The sequence below is a fragment of the Callospermophilus lateralis genome, chromosome 10 (genome assembly GCF_048772815.1).
Source record: "Callospermophilus lateralis isolate mCalLat2 chromosome 10, mCalLat2.hap1, whole genome shotgun sequence".
Lineage (NCBI taxonomy): Eukaryota > Metazoa > Chordata > Mammalia > Rodentia > Sciuridae > Callospermophilus > Callospermophilus lateralis.
Genome location: NC_135314.1, coordinates 51,759,483 through 51,774,134, shown reverse-complemented (window position 1 = coordinate 51,774,134; position 14,652 = coordinate 51,759,483). Strand labels below are relative to the sequence as shown.

At 32.2% G+C, this 14,652-nt stretch overlaps 1 protein-coding gene across 11 annotated transcripts in view; it reads right to left on the bottom strand.

The window, feature by feature from the left end:
* Dlg1 (discs large MAGUK scaffold protein 1) overlaps positions 1–14,652 on the bottom strand; it is a 251,443-nt gene that overhangs the window by 115,358 nt on the left and 121,433 nt on the right. For 8 of the 11 annotated variants that reach the window (XM_076868823.2, XM_076868826.2, XM_076868827.2 and 5 more), the window contains exon 6: positions 7,007–7,105. The exons of the other annotated variants lie outside the window; for them this stretch is intronic. In XM_076868823.2, coding sequence (XP_076724938.1) covers positions 7,007–7,105 — 99 coding nt within the window. The remainder of the gene's footprint in view (positions 1–7,006; positions 7,106–14,652) is intronic. 11 annotated transcript variants of the gene reach the window in all.

The following is a 14,652-nucleotide window of genomic DNA, read 5'->3' as shown; positions in this document are numbered from 1 at the left end:
CTAGTAACCATCCTTAACAACATAAGAAACAAAAATTGAAGAAACAAAAGGAAGAAAGAGTTCAAAAATAATAGTTGGAGACTTGAGCACCACTACCCCATTGTCCATAATGGACAGAAGAACTAGAAAAAAGATAATTAAAGAAAGAGTAGAAATGAATATGACACAATGAACCAAGTAGATCTAACAGACATATACAGAAAACTCTAACATCTACAGGATATTTATTCTTTTCAAGTGTACATGGGACAATTTCTAAGTGAGACCATAGCCAGCAAAATGAGTCCCAAAAGAATAAGAAGATAGATATATAAAGTATATTCTCTGACCACGATAGAATGAAGTCAATAACAGAACAAAAATGGGAAAATTTACAAATTTTGGAATTAATTAACATACTCTTAAATAATCAGTGGATCAAAGAAGAAATCACAAGTTAGATAATATCTGTAGATGAATGAAAACAAAAACACAATATACCAAAACTTACAAGACACAGTGAAAATAGTACTAAAAAGGAAATGTGTAGCTATAAACAATGTGCTAAAGATCAAAACCAAAATAACAATCTAACACTACAACTTAAGGAACTAGAAAAAAGAGGACAAGCTATACATAAAACTAGCTACAGACCAGGCATGGTGGTGCACACTTGTAACCTCAGCGGTTTGGAACACTGAGGCAGGAGGATTTTGAGTTCAAAGTCAGCCTCAGCAACTTCATAAGGCCCTAAGCAACTCAGCAAGAACCTGTCTCTAAATAAAATATACAAGGGCTGGGGATCTGGCTCAGAGGTTAAGTGCCCTGGGGGTTCAATCCCTGCTACCAAAAAAAAAAAAAAAAGGCTAGCTACATAAAGAAGGAATTAAGATGAGAACAAAAATAAAATAGAGAACAGAAAAATTAAAGAGAGCTGGGCACAGAGGCACAGATCTGTAATCCCAGCAACTTGGGAAGCTGACAAAGGAGGGTCACAAGTTTGAGAACATCCTCAGCAACTTAGAGAGACCTGTCTCAAACTATAAAAATAAAAAGGGCTGAGGCTTTAGTCAGTGGTAAAGTGCCCCCAGGTTAAATCCCTAGTAATCAGGAAAAATAAATAAATATATAAAAATACATAGAAAATTAAAAAGGCTCTTTTGGCTCCTTGAAAAGATCAACAAAATTAACAAATCCTTAGCTGTCTGGACCTAGGAAGAATATTTCTACTAAAATTGAAATAGAGATATTAACTACTAAATTTAGAGAAGTAAAATGGATTATAAAAGGACTATGAACAAGCAAATGTATGTCAACATATTAGATAAGCTAAATGAGAGAGAATTCCTACAGATGCAAAAACCTATCAAGACTAAATCATGAAGAAAAGAATATTAGGATAGATCTATAACTGAATCCATAATTAAAATCTTCTGACAGTGAATGGGAATCTAGCTTAGTAAAACACTCACCTAGCATGTTGGAAGCCCTGGGTTTTATCCCCAGCACTGCCCTCCTACACCCCTGGAGGAAAAAAATAGAAAAATTTTCTCACAGAGAAAGGTCATGGACAAGATACCTTCACTGGTGAATTTTATCAAGCACTTAAAGAATTAACATTAGTCCTTCTCAGCTTTCCAAAAAAATAGAAAAGACTATATTCATACTCATTTTATGAGCCCAGCATTACCCCAATGCCAAAGAAACAAGTACAATCTAGAAACCTAGAAACAACAAGAACTATAGGCCAATATCCTAAACACACTAATGCAAAATCCTTAACTACAGACCCACGTCTTTGTGAACACTATGCAAAAATCCTTAACAAAATATTAGCAAACAGCACTATATTAAGAGGAAAATACATCATAATCAAGTGGTATTTTATTCCTGGCATACAAGGATGGTTCATAAAAATAATCAATGCAATATACCACAATAGACTGAAAAGAAAAAAAAACACATATTATCTTAATTGATGCAAAAAAGCACCCGACAAAACACTCTTTCAAGATGAAATACTTATTAACTAGAAATAATTTAAAAGTCATATACTTCATGATAAAAGCCATGTTTTGCATGAATATACCTCCCACAACAAGTATCACACTCAATGGTGAAAGACTAAGAGCTTTTCCTCTAGATTAAGAACAAGGCAAAATGATTGCTTTTTACTAGAGTAGTCAACATAACACTACTTGTTTAGTTGAAATTGTAGTCAGAGCAATAAGGAAGAAAATATGACATTTAAATCGGAAAGGAAGAAGCAAAATTATCTCTGTTCACAGCTGATAGTCCATAAAAAGATTCCAGAAAAAACTGTTAAGACTAATTAATGAATTCAGCAAAGTACCAAGATACAAAGTCAACATACAAAAATTAGTTACAATTCTGTTAACAATGAACCATCTAAAAAGGAAATTAAGAAAACCATTTGATTTGCAATTTCTTGATTTTAAAATTTACTACAGGGGTGGGGATGTGGCTCAAGCGGTAGCGCGCTCGCCTGGCATGCGTGCAGCCTGGGTTCGATCCTCAGCACCACATACAAACAAAGATGTTGTGTCCACCGAAAACTAAAAAAAAATAAATATTAAAATTATAAAAAAAAATTACTACAGAGTTGCAATAAGCAAAATAAGAGAGTACTGGTATAAAGACAGACATATAGACTGTGGAAGAGAAAAGAATGCAGAAATAAAAATCACGGACAAAAATTAATCTAAAATCAATCTAAAATATACATGTAAGATCTAAAAATATGAAATTCTTAGGAGAAAACAGGATAAAAGCTTCAAAACATTGGGTTTGGCAATGATTTCCTTTGTTTGACACAAAGGCACAGCAACAAAAGAAAAAGTAGACAAATTTGATTTTGTGAAAAAATTTTAAATTTGTGTAGCAAAGACAATATCAACTAATCAAGAGGCAATCACAGAATAGAAAATTTGCAAATTATCTCTGGTAAGAGAATGATATCCAGAACATACAGAGAACTCCTAAAACTCAACAACAAAAAAATAAATAACTCAATTTAAAATCTGGGAAATAAATTGTTCAGATATTATTCCAAAGAAGATATGCAAATGGGCAATAAGCACAGGAAATATGTTTAACATTACTAATCATTCGGGAAATTAAATCAAAACTATAATGAGATACCACCTCAGAGTCACAAGGCTGGCACTGTCAAGAAAACAAAAGCAACAAGTGTTGGTGAGTATGTGGGAAAATAGGAACCCTTAGGCACTGTGCTGGGAATATCAAATGGTATAACCAAAGAAAACAGCATGATGGTTCCTTAAAAAAAGAAATGCCACATGATCAAGCAATTTTACTTCTAGGTACAAACTACAACGAATAGAAACCAGTGTCTAGAATAGAGATTTTTACATCCAAGTTCACAGCAGCATTATTTACCATACCTAAGATGTGAAAAGGTTAGATTCTGAGAGCCTATAACCTTGTCAATGATTGACCCATTTTACAGATTAATAATTCTTTTAAATATTTATTTTTTAGTTTTAGGTGGATACAATATCTTTATTTTATTTTTATGTGGTGCTGAGAATCAAACCCAGTGCCTCATGCATGCTAGGCGAGCATGCTATCACTTGAGCCACATTCCCAGCCTCAGATTAATAATTTTAATGTGTTAAAATTATTACTGTGTGGTAACCATAGGCAGGTGAGGCATGACTAGAGGAAGCAAGTCACTGGGGGCATGTTCTTAGGGACTATATCTTGTCTCTGGCTCTTCAAGCTTTCTCTGCTTCCTGGTCACCATGAATGACTAGTTTTCCTCTGCCACACACTCTGTCATGAGGTTCTGCCTCAACTCAAGCCTAGATCAATGGACTCTACCAACCATGGACCAAACCTCTTAATCTATGAGCCCAAATATACTTTTCCTCCTTTAAGTTGTTCTCGTCTGGTATTTTACAGCAACAAAAAACTGCCCACCACATTTTGGGTATATATGTATCAGTTGTGTAATACATGCAGTATTATTCAGCCTTTGAAAACAAGAGTTGGGCACAGAGGTGCATATCTGTAATTCCACTGGCCCAGGAGGCTGAGGCAGGCGGATCATCAATTCAAAGCCAGCCTCAGCAACTTGGCAAAAGTCTGTCTCAAAAAGAACAAAAAAGAAGAAGAGAGGGGCTGGGGATGTGGTTCTGTGGTTAAGCTCCCTGGGGTTCAATCCTTGGTACCAAAACAAAAACAAAAGAAAAGAAAAATTTCTGCCAGGTGTAGTGGCATACACTTGTAATCTCAGTGACTTTGAGGCTAAGGAAGCAGGATTGCAAGTTCAAGGTCAGACTCAACAACTTAGGCTCTCAGTAATTTAGCAAAAGTAAAAGGAGTTGGGGATATATCTCAGCATTAGAGTTTTAAGCCAAGTAATAAAAACAAAACAAAACAAAACAAAAAAGAAAACAAAGGGGGAGGATTCTGACATTCACTAAAACATGGGTGAATTTTAGGGACATAATGTTAAGTAAAACAAATCAGCTCTAAAAGACAAACATTATATGATTACACTTATATGAGATACTTCAGAGTAGTCAAAATCAGAGAAACAGAGTGAATGCCAGTGGCTCGGGAAGGGAGAAATGGGGAATTACTATTTAATGAGTACTGAGTTTCAGTTTTGCAAGAGTTCTGGAGATAAATGAATAGTGATGAGTGTACAAAAACATGAATATATTAATATAACTACATTTTATGTCCTATAAATTTTTCAACAATAAATTTTTAGTAAAAATATGTGACTTCAATCTTAGGAAAATGAATGAAACACAAACTGAAAGATATTCTACAAAATAAGTAGCTAGTTTTCTTCTTGCCATACTCATGATTGAAGACAGATTATGGGGTTACTCCAGATCAAAGGAGTGTAGTATCATGGAAATTAAATGCAGTGTGTGGTATTAGGCAGGACAAAGGATCTATTTTGTGTATTTTTTCCTTAATATTAAGAACATTATTGGGATAATCAGTAAAATGTATTTAAGGTCCATACATTAGACAATAGCATTGTATTAATGTTAATTCCCAATTTAGCCCACTGTACTGTAATAATATTCTTGATTATTTAGTATCATAAATAATTTAGTATCATAAAACATTAAAAAATACATAGGAAGAAAAATAAGAAAGCAGCTGTGGTAAGTACATATATTAACAACTGAGGAATTTGGGTATCTTTGTACAATTTTTCAACTGTATGTTACTATGAAGTGATTTTAAAATAAACCAAAACAAACAGAAAACTCCAGAAAGCAAACAAAGTAAGAGCACTGCAGTCAAACATTAGTTTGCAATTTTAAAAAGGTTCACTCAGTTAATCAGATACATTTAAGATTATCCATGAAACAAAAATGTATCAGATCATGCTTTAGACGGTACCAATAATGATCCAATAATTTAAGACCTAAAACTCAAACATTTTGTGAAATTTGAAGGGTCCAGGGGCAATAGGATGCTCTTCCCTAGAAACACCTCTGATGTAATTACTTGCATATCACATGGGAGTTATCTATTAACTTGTTTCTGGTATATCTAGTAAGCTCTTGGAGGACAATATTATATTCATTTTAGTATTTACAATACACCCCAATCTGCCAGGGATATGTTCTAAGATGTTCCACAGATATCTGAAACAACGAATAGTACTGTATCCTATAAAAACTCTTTTCCCTATGATATAGTTTAATTTATAAATTAACCAGAAAAAAGATTTACAACAAATAATATATTGAACAAGTATGAACCCTATTCTATAATAAGAGTTACTTAAAATTTATGAGTTTTTATTTCTGGAATTTTTCATTTACTATTTTTGAACATAATCAATTGAGAATAACTAAAACTGCAGCAAGCCAAGTCTTGGATAAGGAGGGACTACTGTATATGACTCAAATAGTTACACAAAATTAAAGGGAAACCAATCCATTCCAAAATACATGTTTAAATATCAGAAAAGACCATCATACATTAAAGCATTTTCACCAAAGTCTCAATTACATGATAGCTCAATATAATGACAGAAGTGACTAAGAATGAAAGCATCTATTTGTTTTTGTTTGTTTGTTTTTAAAGAATTTACTTTGGAGTAGAATTAAGCTTCTGAGTTTAAGAGACTGGTGTCAGAGAGGATGTAGTTATATTCCTAGCAGAAAGAACTAGCATATTACTACTATGTGCATTAATTTACACTTTGAATGTGGATCATATTTTTCACACCAAAGATTATCAATACTTTACTTAATAGCATTAATCTCACTTTGGGTAATTCTGTTGGAAAGGCACTTAATGTCAATAAGCCATTCCTTGAAACTAGACAGGCTCTAAAAATGAAAAATAATCAAGTTCTCTGACAGTTGGCTATTATTTTTAACTGTTACATATAAATTTATTAAAATAAAATGTTTACTTTGGAGTAGTTTTACTTGTAGGAAAGTTATGAAGTTAGCACAGAGTTCTCACATATTCTAGATATATCATCAATTATTTTTAATTAATAAAAGTGAAGTATGTTATCTAATTAAATGAGAAAATGATGAATATTTCTAAAGAAGACAAATACATATTAGGAAACAAAGTGCTACATAAAATGATACATCCAGTACAAGATCAGAAATGCAATTTTTAAATTATCTTTAGAAATTAAACAAGATTTTGCAAAGCAAAAATATTTTTAAAAAACTTTTAAAATAGATTTACAAGTATAAAAGGCATCATAACAAATGTAAGGAGATTCAATATTATGAAGATATTTAGAATATGTCCTATTTCATAAATACTACCTAATAAAATGGCAAATGTTGAACCCATTTTATATTATTATTATATTATTATATTAAATCCCAAATATTTAATTGCCTGAAAATACCCACTGAAGCCCAAAGTAAATTACCATATCTAACAACAACAAAAAAGTTAAAACAGTTTTAAAAGAATACAAATAAAACATCAAAAGCAAATGAAATTTTTATAAAGAAAAAAATAAACTAATAAAAACCTGTGGTATGGTGGGTAGGATGACAGTATTCTCAGCAGGGACTGGCAGGACAGGGATCACAGGGACAGTGGGAGAAGAGGGAGGAACAGCTTCTGTTGGCTAAAAATCATCAATGACAAAAAATCAGGAAAAACACCAAAACAAAAGAAAAAACATAACTGAAAGTTTTGCCACAAAGATAAATTGTAGTTTTCAGGAATAACTAAATAGTAGGTAAAATATTAATATATTACTATAATTTAAATGAGAAAATGTTCTCCAGAAATTTTAGAAATAATTGTGTATCCATTATAATTTTCAAGACTCTATAGTTAAAAGGAATGACTATTCTTTAGATGTTTAAATAAAAATAATAAAAGGTAATCACTTATAATACTGCTCTTCCTCTAGAAGACACTTGTTTCACAGATTATAAAATTTTTTCCTAGCATTCAAAAAGTATTTGACTGCTTTCCTTTTTGCATTTAAAGAAACCAAAGTCATTTTATTAGCCCACCATGCAAACTATGAAAGCTTGTAGATACACAGACAAAAGATTCAAAGAACTTCAAAACAGAATGTATATATCTTTAAATAATCTATACAATTAATCTCTACTATCAAGAATAGTAATAAACTGCCTAAAACTATATAATAGTCATTAATTCAGCTAACATTCACTGACTGTATATAATGTGTCAGACAGTCTGGCCAAAAAAAAAAAAAAGAGGAAAAAAAAAAACAAAAGAAAAAGAAGAATATTTTAGTGATATAATTTAAACAAACATGTTTTTGATATTTATGTTTCATAATTTATTTGGCTTGGTTCAATTATGTTTAGAGATATGACTCTAGAACATAAAAAAGTGTTTTGTAACAAGGTATAATTACTGTAAGCTAAACTAATTCATAAACATTTACTATACAAAATTACATATGTAAGAAAAACACTAAAACCAAGTAGTTCAAGGACAGTATGAATTAACAAAGATTTAAAACATGAAGAAAAAAGTTGTGAAACTTGAAACTACACTTATCCTCAATGATGAATACAAAATTGTAACAAAAAATGTTTTTACCCATTAGTTGAGATTTATTAAAAATGCATGGTGCTGAGACAATTGGCTATCCACATGCAAAAGAATAAAGTTGAACCTCTACCTACCTCAAGTCATATATAAAAGTAACTCTAAATGGATCAACAATGCAAGTACAAAGTCTAAACTCATAAAACTCTTAGAAGAAAACATGGGATAAATAAACATGACCATGGATTTGGCAATGGATTCTTAGATATCACACCAAAAGTATAACTGACAAAAGAAAAAAAAATCATTTAGACTTCATCATAATTAAAACCTTGAAAAGGAAATTATCAAGTAAGTGAAAAGAAAATCTACAGAAAGCTGGGCACAGTGATTTTGCACGCCTGTAATACTAGTGGCTCAGAAGGCTGAGGCAGAATGATTGGGAGTTCAAAGCCAACCTCAGCAAAAGCGAGTTGCTAAGCAACTCTGGGAATGTGGCTCAGTGGTCGAGTGCCTCAAGTTCAATTCCTGGTACCCACTGCCCCCTCTCCGAATATATAACATACTCTTAAATCATATATCTGTTAAGGGTTTAATACTCAGAACATTCAAAGCATATATAAAGAACAACTCAATAAGAAAACAAATAACCCAATCAAAAAAAATTGGGTTACAGTCTTGAACTGACATTTCAGCAAAGAAGATACCTTTGTCCAATGGTTACAAATAAAAGGGAAAGATGCTTAAAATCATTAGTCATTGGGGAAATGCAAATCAGGTTCATAATGATATACCTCTTCCCACCTACTGAAGAAGGCTATACTTAAAACACAACAAAATAACAAGTGGTGGCAAGAATGTGGACAAACTAGAACTCTTGCTGGTGGGTATGTAAAATGGTTCAGCCTCTGTGCAAAACATTTTGGTGGCTGTTCAAATACCTCATTACAGAATTATCATATGACAGCAATTCTACTCCTAGCTATATACCCAAAAGAAATGAAAACAAAGGCTCAGTTATTTGTATGCCAATAGTTCATACAGCATTATTCACTGTAGCTAAAAGGTGGAAAAAAACCAAGGGATAAATAAAATGTGGTATATACGTAAAATGGAATATTAGCCTTAAAAAGGAAGGAAATTCTGGCATGCTACAATATGGACGAACCTTGAAGACATTATGTTAAATTAAAAAGTCACAAAAAGACAAATACTATGATTGCACTTAATAATTTTATTTATTTCACCACAAAACATTACAAAAAAACTTTTTAAATGCATGGAAATAGGTTCTTGCTATTAGATACACTGTTGTGTAGATACACCTGCTGTTAGATACACAAATTCACAAAAACTTTAGAAAAACCAATTTAGCAGTAAACAACTAGAGCCTTAAAAATGTCTAAACTCTGACTCAGTACCTCTGAAAATTTACCTTAAGGGAATAATTTAAAAAGCAAATAACTTTCAGTTATTCTCTTGAGCACTGTTTGTAATTGGGGAAGGAATACCTTAAATATCCAAAGGTGTCTGCATGATTGAATAATGATAATTATGTAAGAATAAATATTATATAGCAATTAAAAATTATTTGTAAGAATAAATTTATAAGGCTATGGTTGTGGATCAATGGCAGAGTACTTGCCTTGCACATGTGAGGCACTGGGTTCAATCCTCAGGACCATATGAAAATAAATATATTAAAAAGAATTCAGAACCTATTATTTTAAAAAAGAATAAGTTCATAAGTCATATGGGATATTGTTTATTACATAACACTAAGTAAAAAAGAGGGAAAATGAAACACATAAAAAAAATGGAAAGAAATGTCTGAAAGTTAACCTCTGGGAGCAGGATTATAAGTGCAGACACTCTTCCCGCTTCTTCTTTAATCTGAATTCTATTTTTTTTCAACTGTCAACAATAAATACATAAACAAATACATAGTAATGTTATAAATGCAGGGTGAGGGATAGAATCTGTACATATTAAGAGAAAATTATTATCATCTTTTACCATCACATTCTCTAAAAAATAAGCAGAAATATATTTCGTATTAATTATTTTAAAAGGCATTACAACTCTCAGTGTTTTAGCACTAAAGAAGCTAAGGAGCCTATTCAACTCTTCATTTCACCACTGAAGTTCAGCTTACTCCTGATGCCAGGATTTCCTGTTTTAAAAAATTTCAACAGGCATAGATATTAGTTCTTACAGTAGATTAAAATTAAAATATAAAAGGATGATTTGAGGACAAGATTGAAAGGATGATATAATTCTGGGGAATTGCATAAGAAGATTCTAAACTGAAAATGTCAAATATAATACATGTATATACAATATAAATACTGAGGCAACAATATATAATAACCAAGATATCATTAATCTCCCTGGTTCTTTTTCTCTCTCCAATGTTCCCATTATAAACCAGTTCCCAGTTTGGTATGATTAAATAATTCTGAAGACAGAGAGTGATGACATTTGTATAATGCTATGAATGTACTTAACACCACTGAATAATACATTTTAAAATGGTAATTTTATGTTATATACATTTTACCATAATTTTTTAAGAGTACATTATGAATAAAGCCTCTGGGGACTCTAATCACCATTTATACCCAGTTCCTTTTATGAAATTTTTTAAAATTCCGTGTTATAAAATTAAAATTACAAATTTAGATAACTGATTTTCTTTGCAACATTTATATGACCTTCTTACAATGATTTATGATAGAGCATGAAAGGATGGTTCTAAAAGAATTACTGATGGACCAACTGGATATATATCAAATCTAATGAATACTGATCCCTAATTTGAACCATCCATAACATCAACTCATATTTTACTGACATAATTGAGAGAAGTAAACAAAATAAAGTTTCTAGAATATGATTTACTGTCATGACCTTGCTATAGGCAACAGCTTATTGAACAGAAAAGTACACTTCTCAAGTAGGGTAAGGAGAACATCTGGGTGCTGGGAATGGGGAGGAGAAAGCAACCTGGTTTAGAATGCTGAAGCCTGACCAGGGTGAAAGGGTGGGTGTCCATGGGCAGAGTGGCAGCAGGCTGATGTGTGTTGTTGGGACTCAACTGAGGAGTCTCTATATGGCAATAACAGCACAGGCATGAGGTTTGGAGTCCTTAGTAGAATAAAAGGGGATCTACTGGTGATAGAGCAGAGTAAGGAAGGTGTCCACTTAGGGCAGTGAGTGATGGAAAATGCTTATTATAGGGGATTTTAAACTATTAAATAAATATATATAGAATAATGGGAACAAGATTCCTCATGTCAGAAAATGGGAGTTATAAAAATGAAAAGGGAGAAAAGTAGCATAAAACCTTCAGTGTTAGACTGAATTAGAGGTACTGGTATAACATATCTTTCAATGTATTCACATACAAAAATAAACATAGACACAAATGTGTGTATGAGTATATATATTCCCTACTGCCCACTGGGAAAAAAGGCAACACTTAATCACCCCCAAAGCATGAACATATCGAGCACCCTGGTCTTTACTTCTAAATATCTGTTCTCCAGTAAAAAATATAATAAAATAGGGCCCTTGGAGAAATGGCTGATTCTAGTGCTTGAGCCGAGCAAGTACAATATGAGTCGAGATATCTTGCTGTGTCAGAAAAAAATGAAGTGTTCAAAGAATAATAGGGGTATCACAAAGGACTCAGAAGTCAGTTGAGAGGCTGCCACTAGCCAGACTGGGATCAAAATAAATAATAACAACAGTAGCATATACCTCAATAATAGGAATCCAAGAGTTCATAAAAGCATTTCCTTACAACCAAATGCCAACTAAAAATTGTAGAAGAATGGAATTATAAAATAATCACTTGGCAACCACTGTTGTTATAGTCCTTTCAAGAAATATCAAAGGTAACATCACCAGTTGTGGGACAAACTGAAATCATATACCACCTGCTAGGATAACATGAGAGCACATAATCAATTCTGTGATACTTCTTTTTCTTTTCTTTATTTTCTTTTAGTATTGGGGATTGAAGTCAGAGGTACTCAACCACTGAGTCACATCCCCAGTCCTATTTTCTTATATTTTATTTAGAGACAAGGTCTTACTGACTTGCTGAATGCCTCACTGAACTCATGATCTTCTCTGCCTCAGTCTCCACAAGCCTCTGGTATTACAGGCCTGCATCACCGCGCCTGGCCTTCTATGATATTTCTATCAAAGATGCATCTAATCAGTAACATTACATAAACCCAAAGTAAGGAATACACAAGTAAATAAATGTCTATAGTCATAAAATGTCAATAATTGGTCTAAAGTTTTTAAAGTTCAATTTTATTTTATTTTTACAAAAGGATTTATTGAAAAATTGAAATATATCTGTCCCCTCTTAAGTTTCCTTGTGCCTCTTTATTATTTTTTTAAATACCAAAAGAAGTGTATTTTTGAGATGTTTGAAAAATGTCACAAATTATTTCTTAGCAATGGTCTCCAGTCTTTAAAATAATATATTAGCTAATTTATAATTTGATATGAAAATAAGGCAGAGAAGGAACATGCTTATGTCAAATTTCAAGGCTGAGCACAGATAATTTTCTTTACTGGTAGTTGCTTTAAAACCCTTTATGATATACTATAATGCTTCAATTTTCTCTTTAACCCCCTCAGTAACCTTCTGGCTCTGAGCCTCTTCTGGAACCCATCTTCTTTAGATAAGGATCCAGATACTATTTTTAAAAATCCCTAAAACAAACATATGCCATCTTAACCCATCCCACTCTCTCCAGGGCACTGAGCAAAGCACTCTGCAAAAGAACACATGCCCCCGCCTCTTCTTTAAGGCTGGCAAATACTTCAAAAGTAAATGACATGTCAACACACACAATTTCTAAGCCACAAATATTAACTTCTGAGCATAACAGAGAATTACAGAAGAACATTTGATTCACTTGAAACAAATACAGCTCTAAACAAATAATGTTAAATATGGTAATAATTCATATATATATAAATATATACATATATTTATATATATATAAAACAAATACTGAGGCAGCAATATGCAATAACCATTATATACAGTAACCAAGATTCAGTAACCAGTATTACAGAAAAGAAATTCAGAAAAGTATTTTAAACTTGAAAATCTTATATAATTAGTTATTAGACAATGACTACTGTGCCATCATCCTGTCCCACTCTGTTTGTATCACTTAATAAAACAAGCTCCAAAAGGTTTTTTGTTGGTTTTTAAAATCATGACCATGTGACTAGCAACAGTCTTAGTTGTTTCTATCCATAGCAACACCATGGAATCATTAGCATCTGAGTCTGCCTTCAGAGATTTGTTTCCATGACAACAAAGGTTATAATATTAACACTGTCTCAAGAAATACTGCAGAAAATTGTGTATTTCTATAAAATAATTGGCTAGATCATACATATTTTAATAGTACCTTTTGAAAACCAGCATCAAATTGACAGTTATCTGAAAAATGTTTAAACTGATGAATTTTAAATGATTCCTACTAACTTTCTTTGTAACTCTATATTTTACATCTAATTTAAAATCTTAACATTATGAACCTGTGTTTACCATGTAGATTTTCATCAAAATGGTGTGAAGCCACATTAGGTACAGTCACGTGCATAATTTGTATGGCATATCCACATTTATGATATGTACTACCCTCCCTGACTTCTATTCATGCAATAGTTAAGTGTGTATTGAGTAAGGCTACTATCTTTATTAAATCCATTTCTGCTTAAAATAGCTAAAATGCTTTTAAATTTTTTTTAAGTTATAGATGGACTCAATACCTTTACTTATTTTATCTCTTTATTTTTTTTTATGTGGTGCCAGGGATCGAACTCAGTGCCTCATGCAGCTAAGCAAGCGCTCCACCATCTGGCCCCCCAAAATGCTTTTTATTATGTGCACATAAATCCTAACAGGAAGAGACAGAAGGGACAATTATGAGACTGTAATAATCCAGTTGAGAGGTGACTGGTGACTTAAATTGAATGGTGATAATGGTGAACACAGAAACGAACAGTCTGGATTTGGGATGCAGAGTTGGTGTATCGTGGGGCCTGATGGCAAAGCAGGATTGGTATGAGTAATACCCACAATAGCAATTAAAAATCACTTTTCTTATATCCTAGTTAGACTCAGGCATAAAAGGGCTGCAAAGCTATTTAAATACATTTTTAAAAGTTTTTCTCACTGAATTATTTATTAAATGATTTTCATGGCTGGGGTGTAGCACAGCAGTAGAGGACTTACCTAGTGTACACAAGATTCTGGGTTTGATCCCTAGCATGGTCAAAACAAAAACCAAAATAAAACAAAAACCCAAAAACCAAACAAACAAAAATGATTTTCACAGTTTTAAGATAAAACTCCCAAGAAGATAAATGAAATTATACTATCAGGAAAACAATAATGCTTAATTTTACATTACCATGTTTCATGAATGGAATAAACTGAGCTCAGAATATACACAAAAATTCAATAAAGTCTAAAAAAATCATCATATCACATTTTAAGGAAAAAAATGAAATAAATGAACTAGCAAATCTTTTGGTATCAATATCTTAAATGAGGAAAAGTGCCACCATTGGTCAATAAAGACCTTAGTTTTTGTT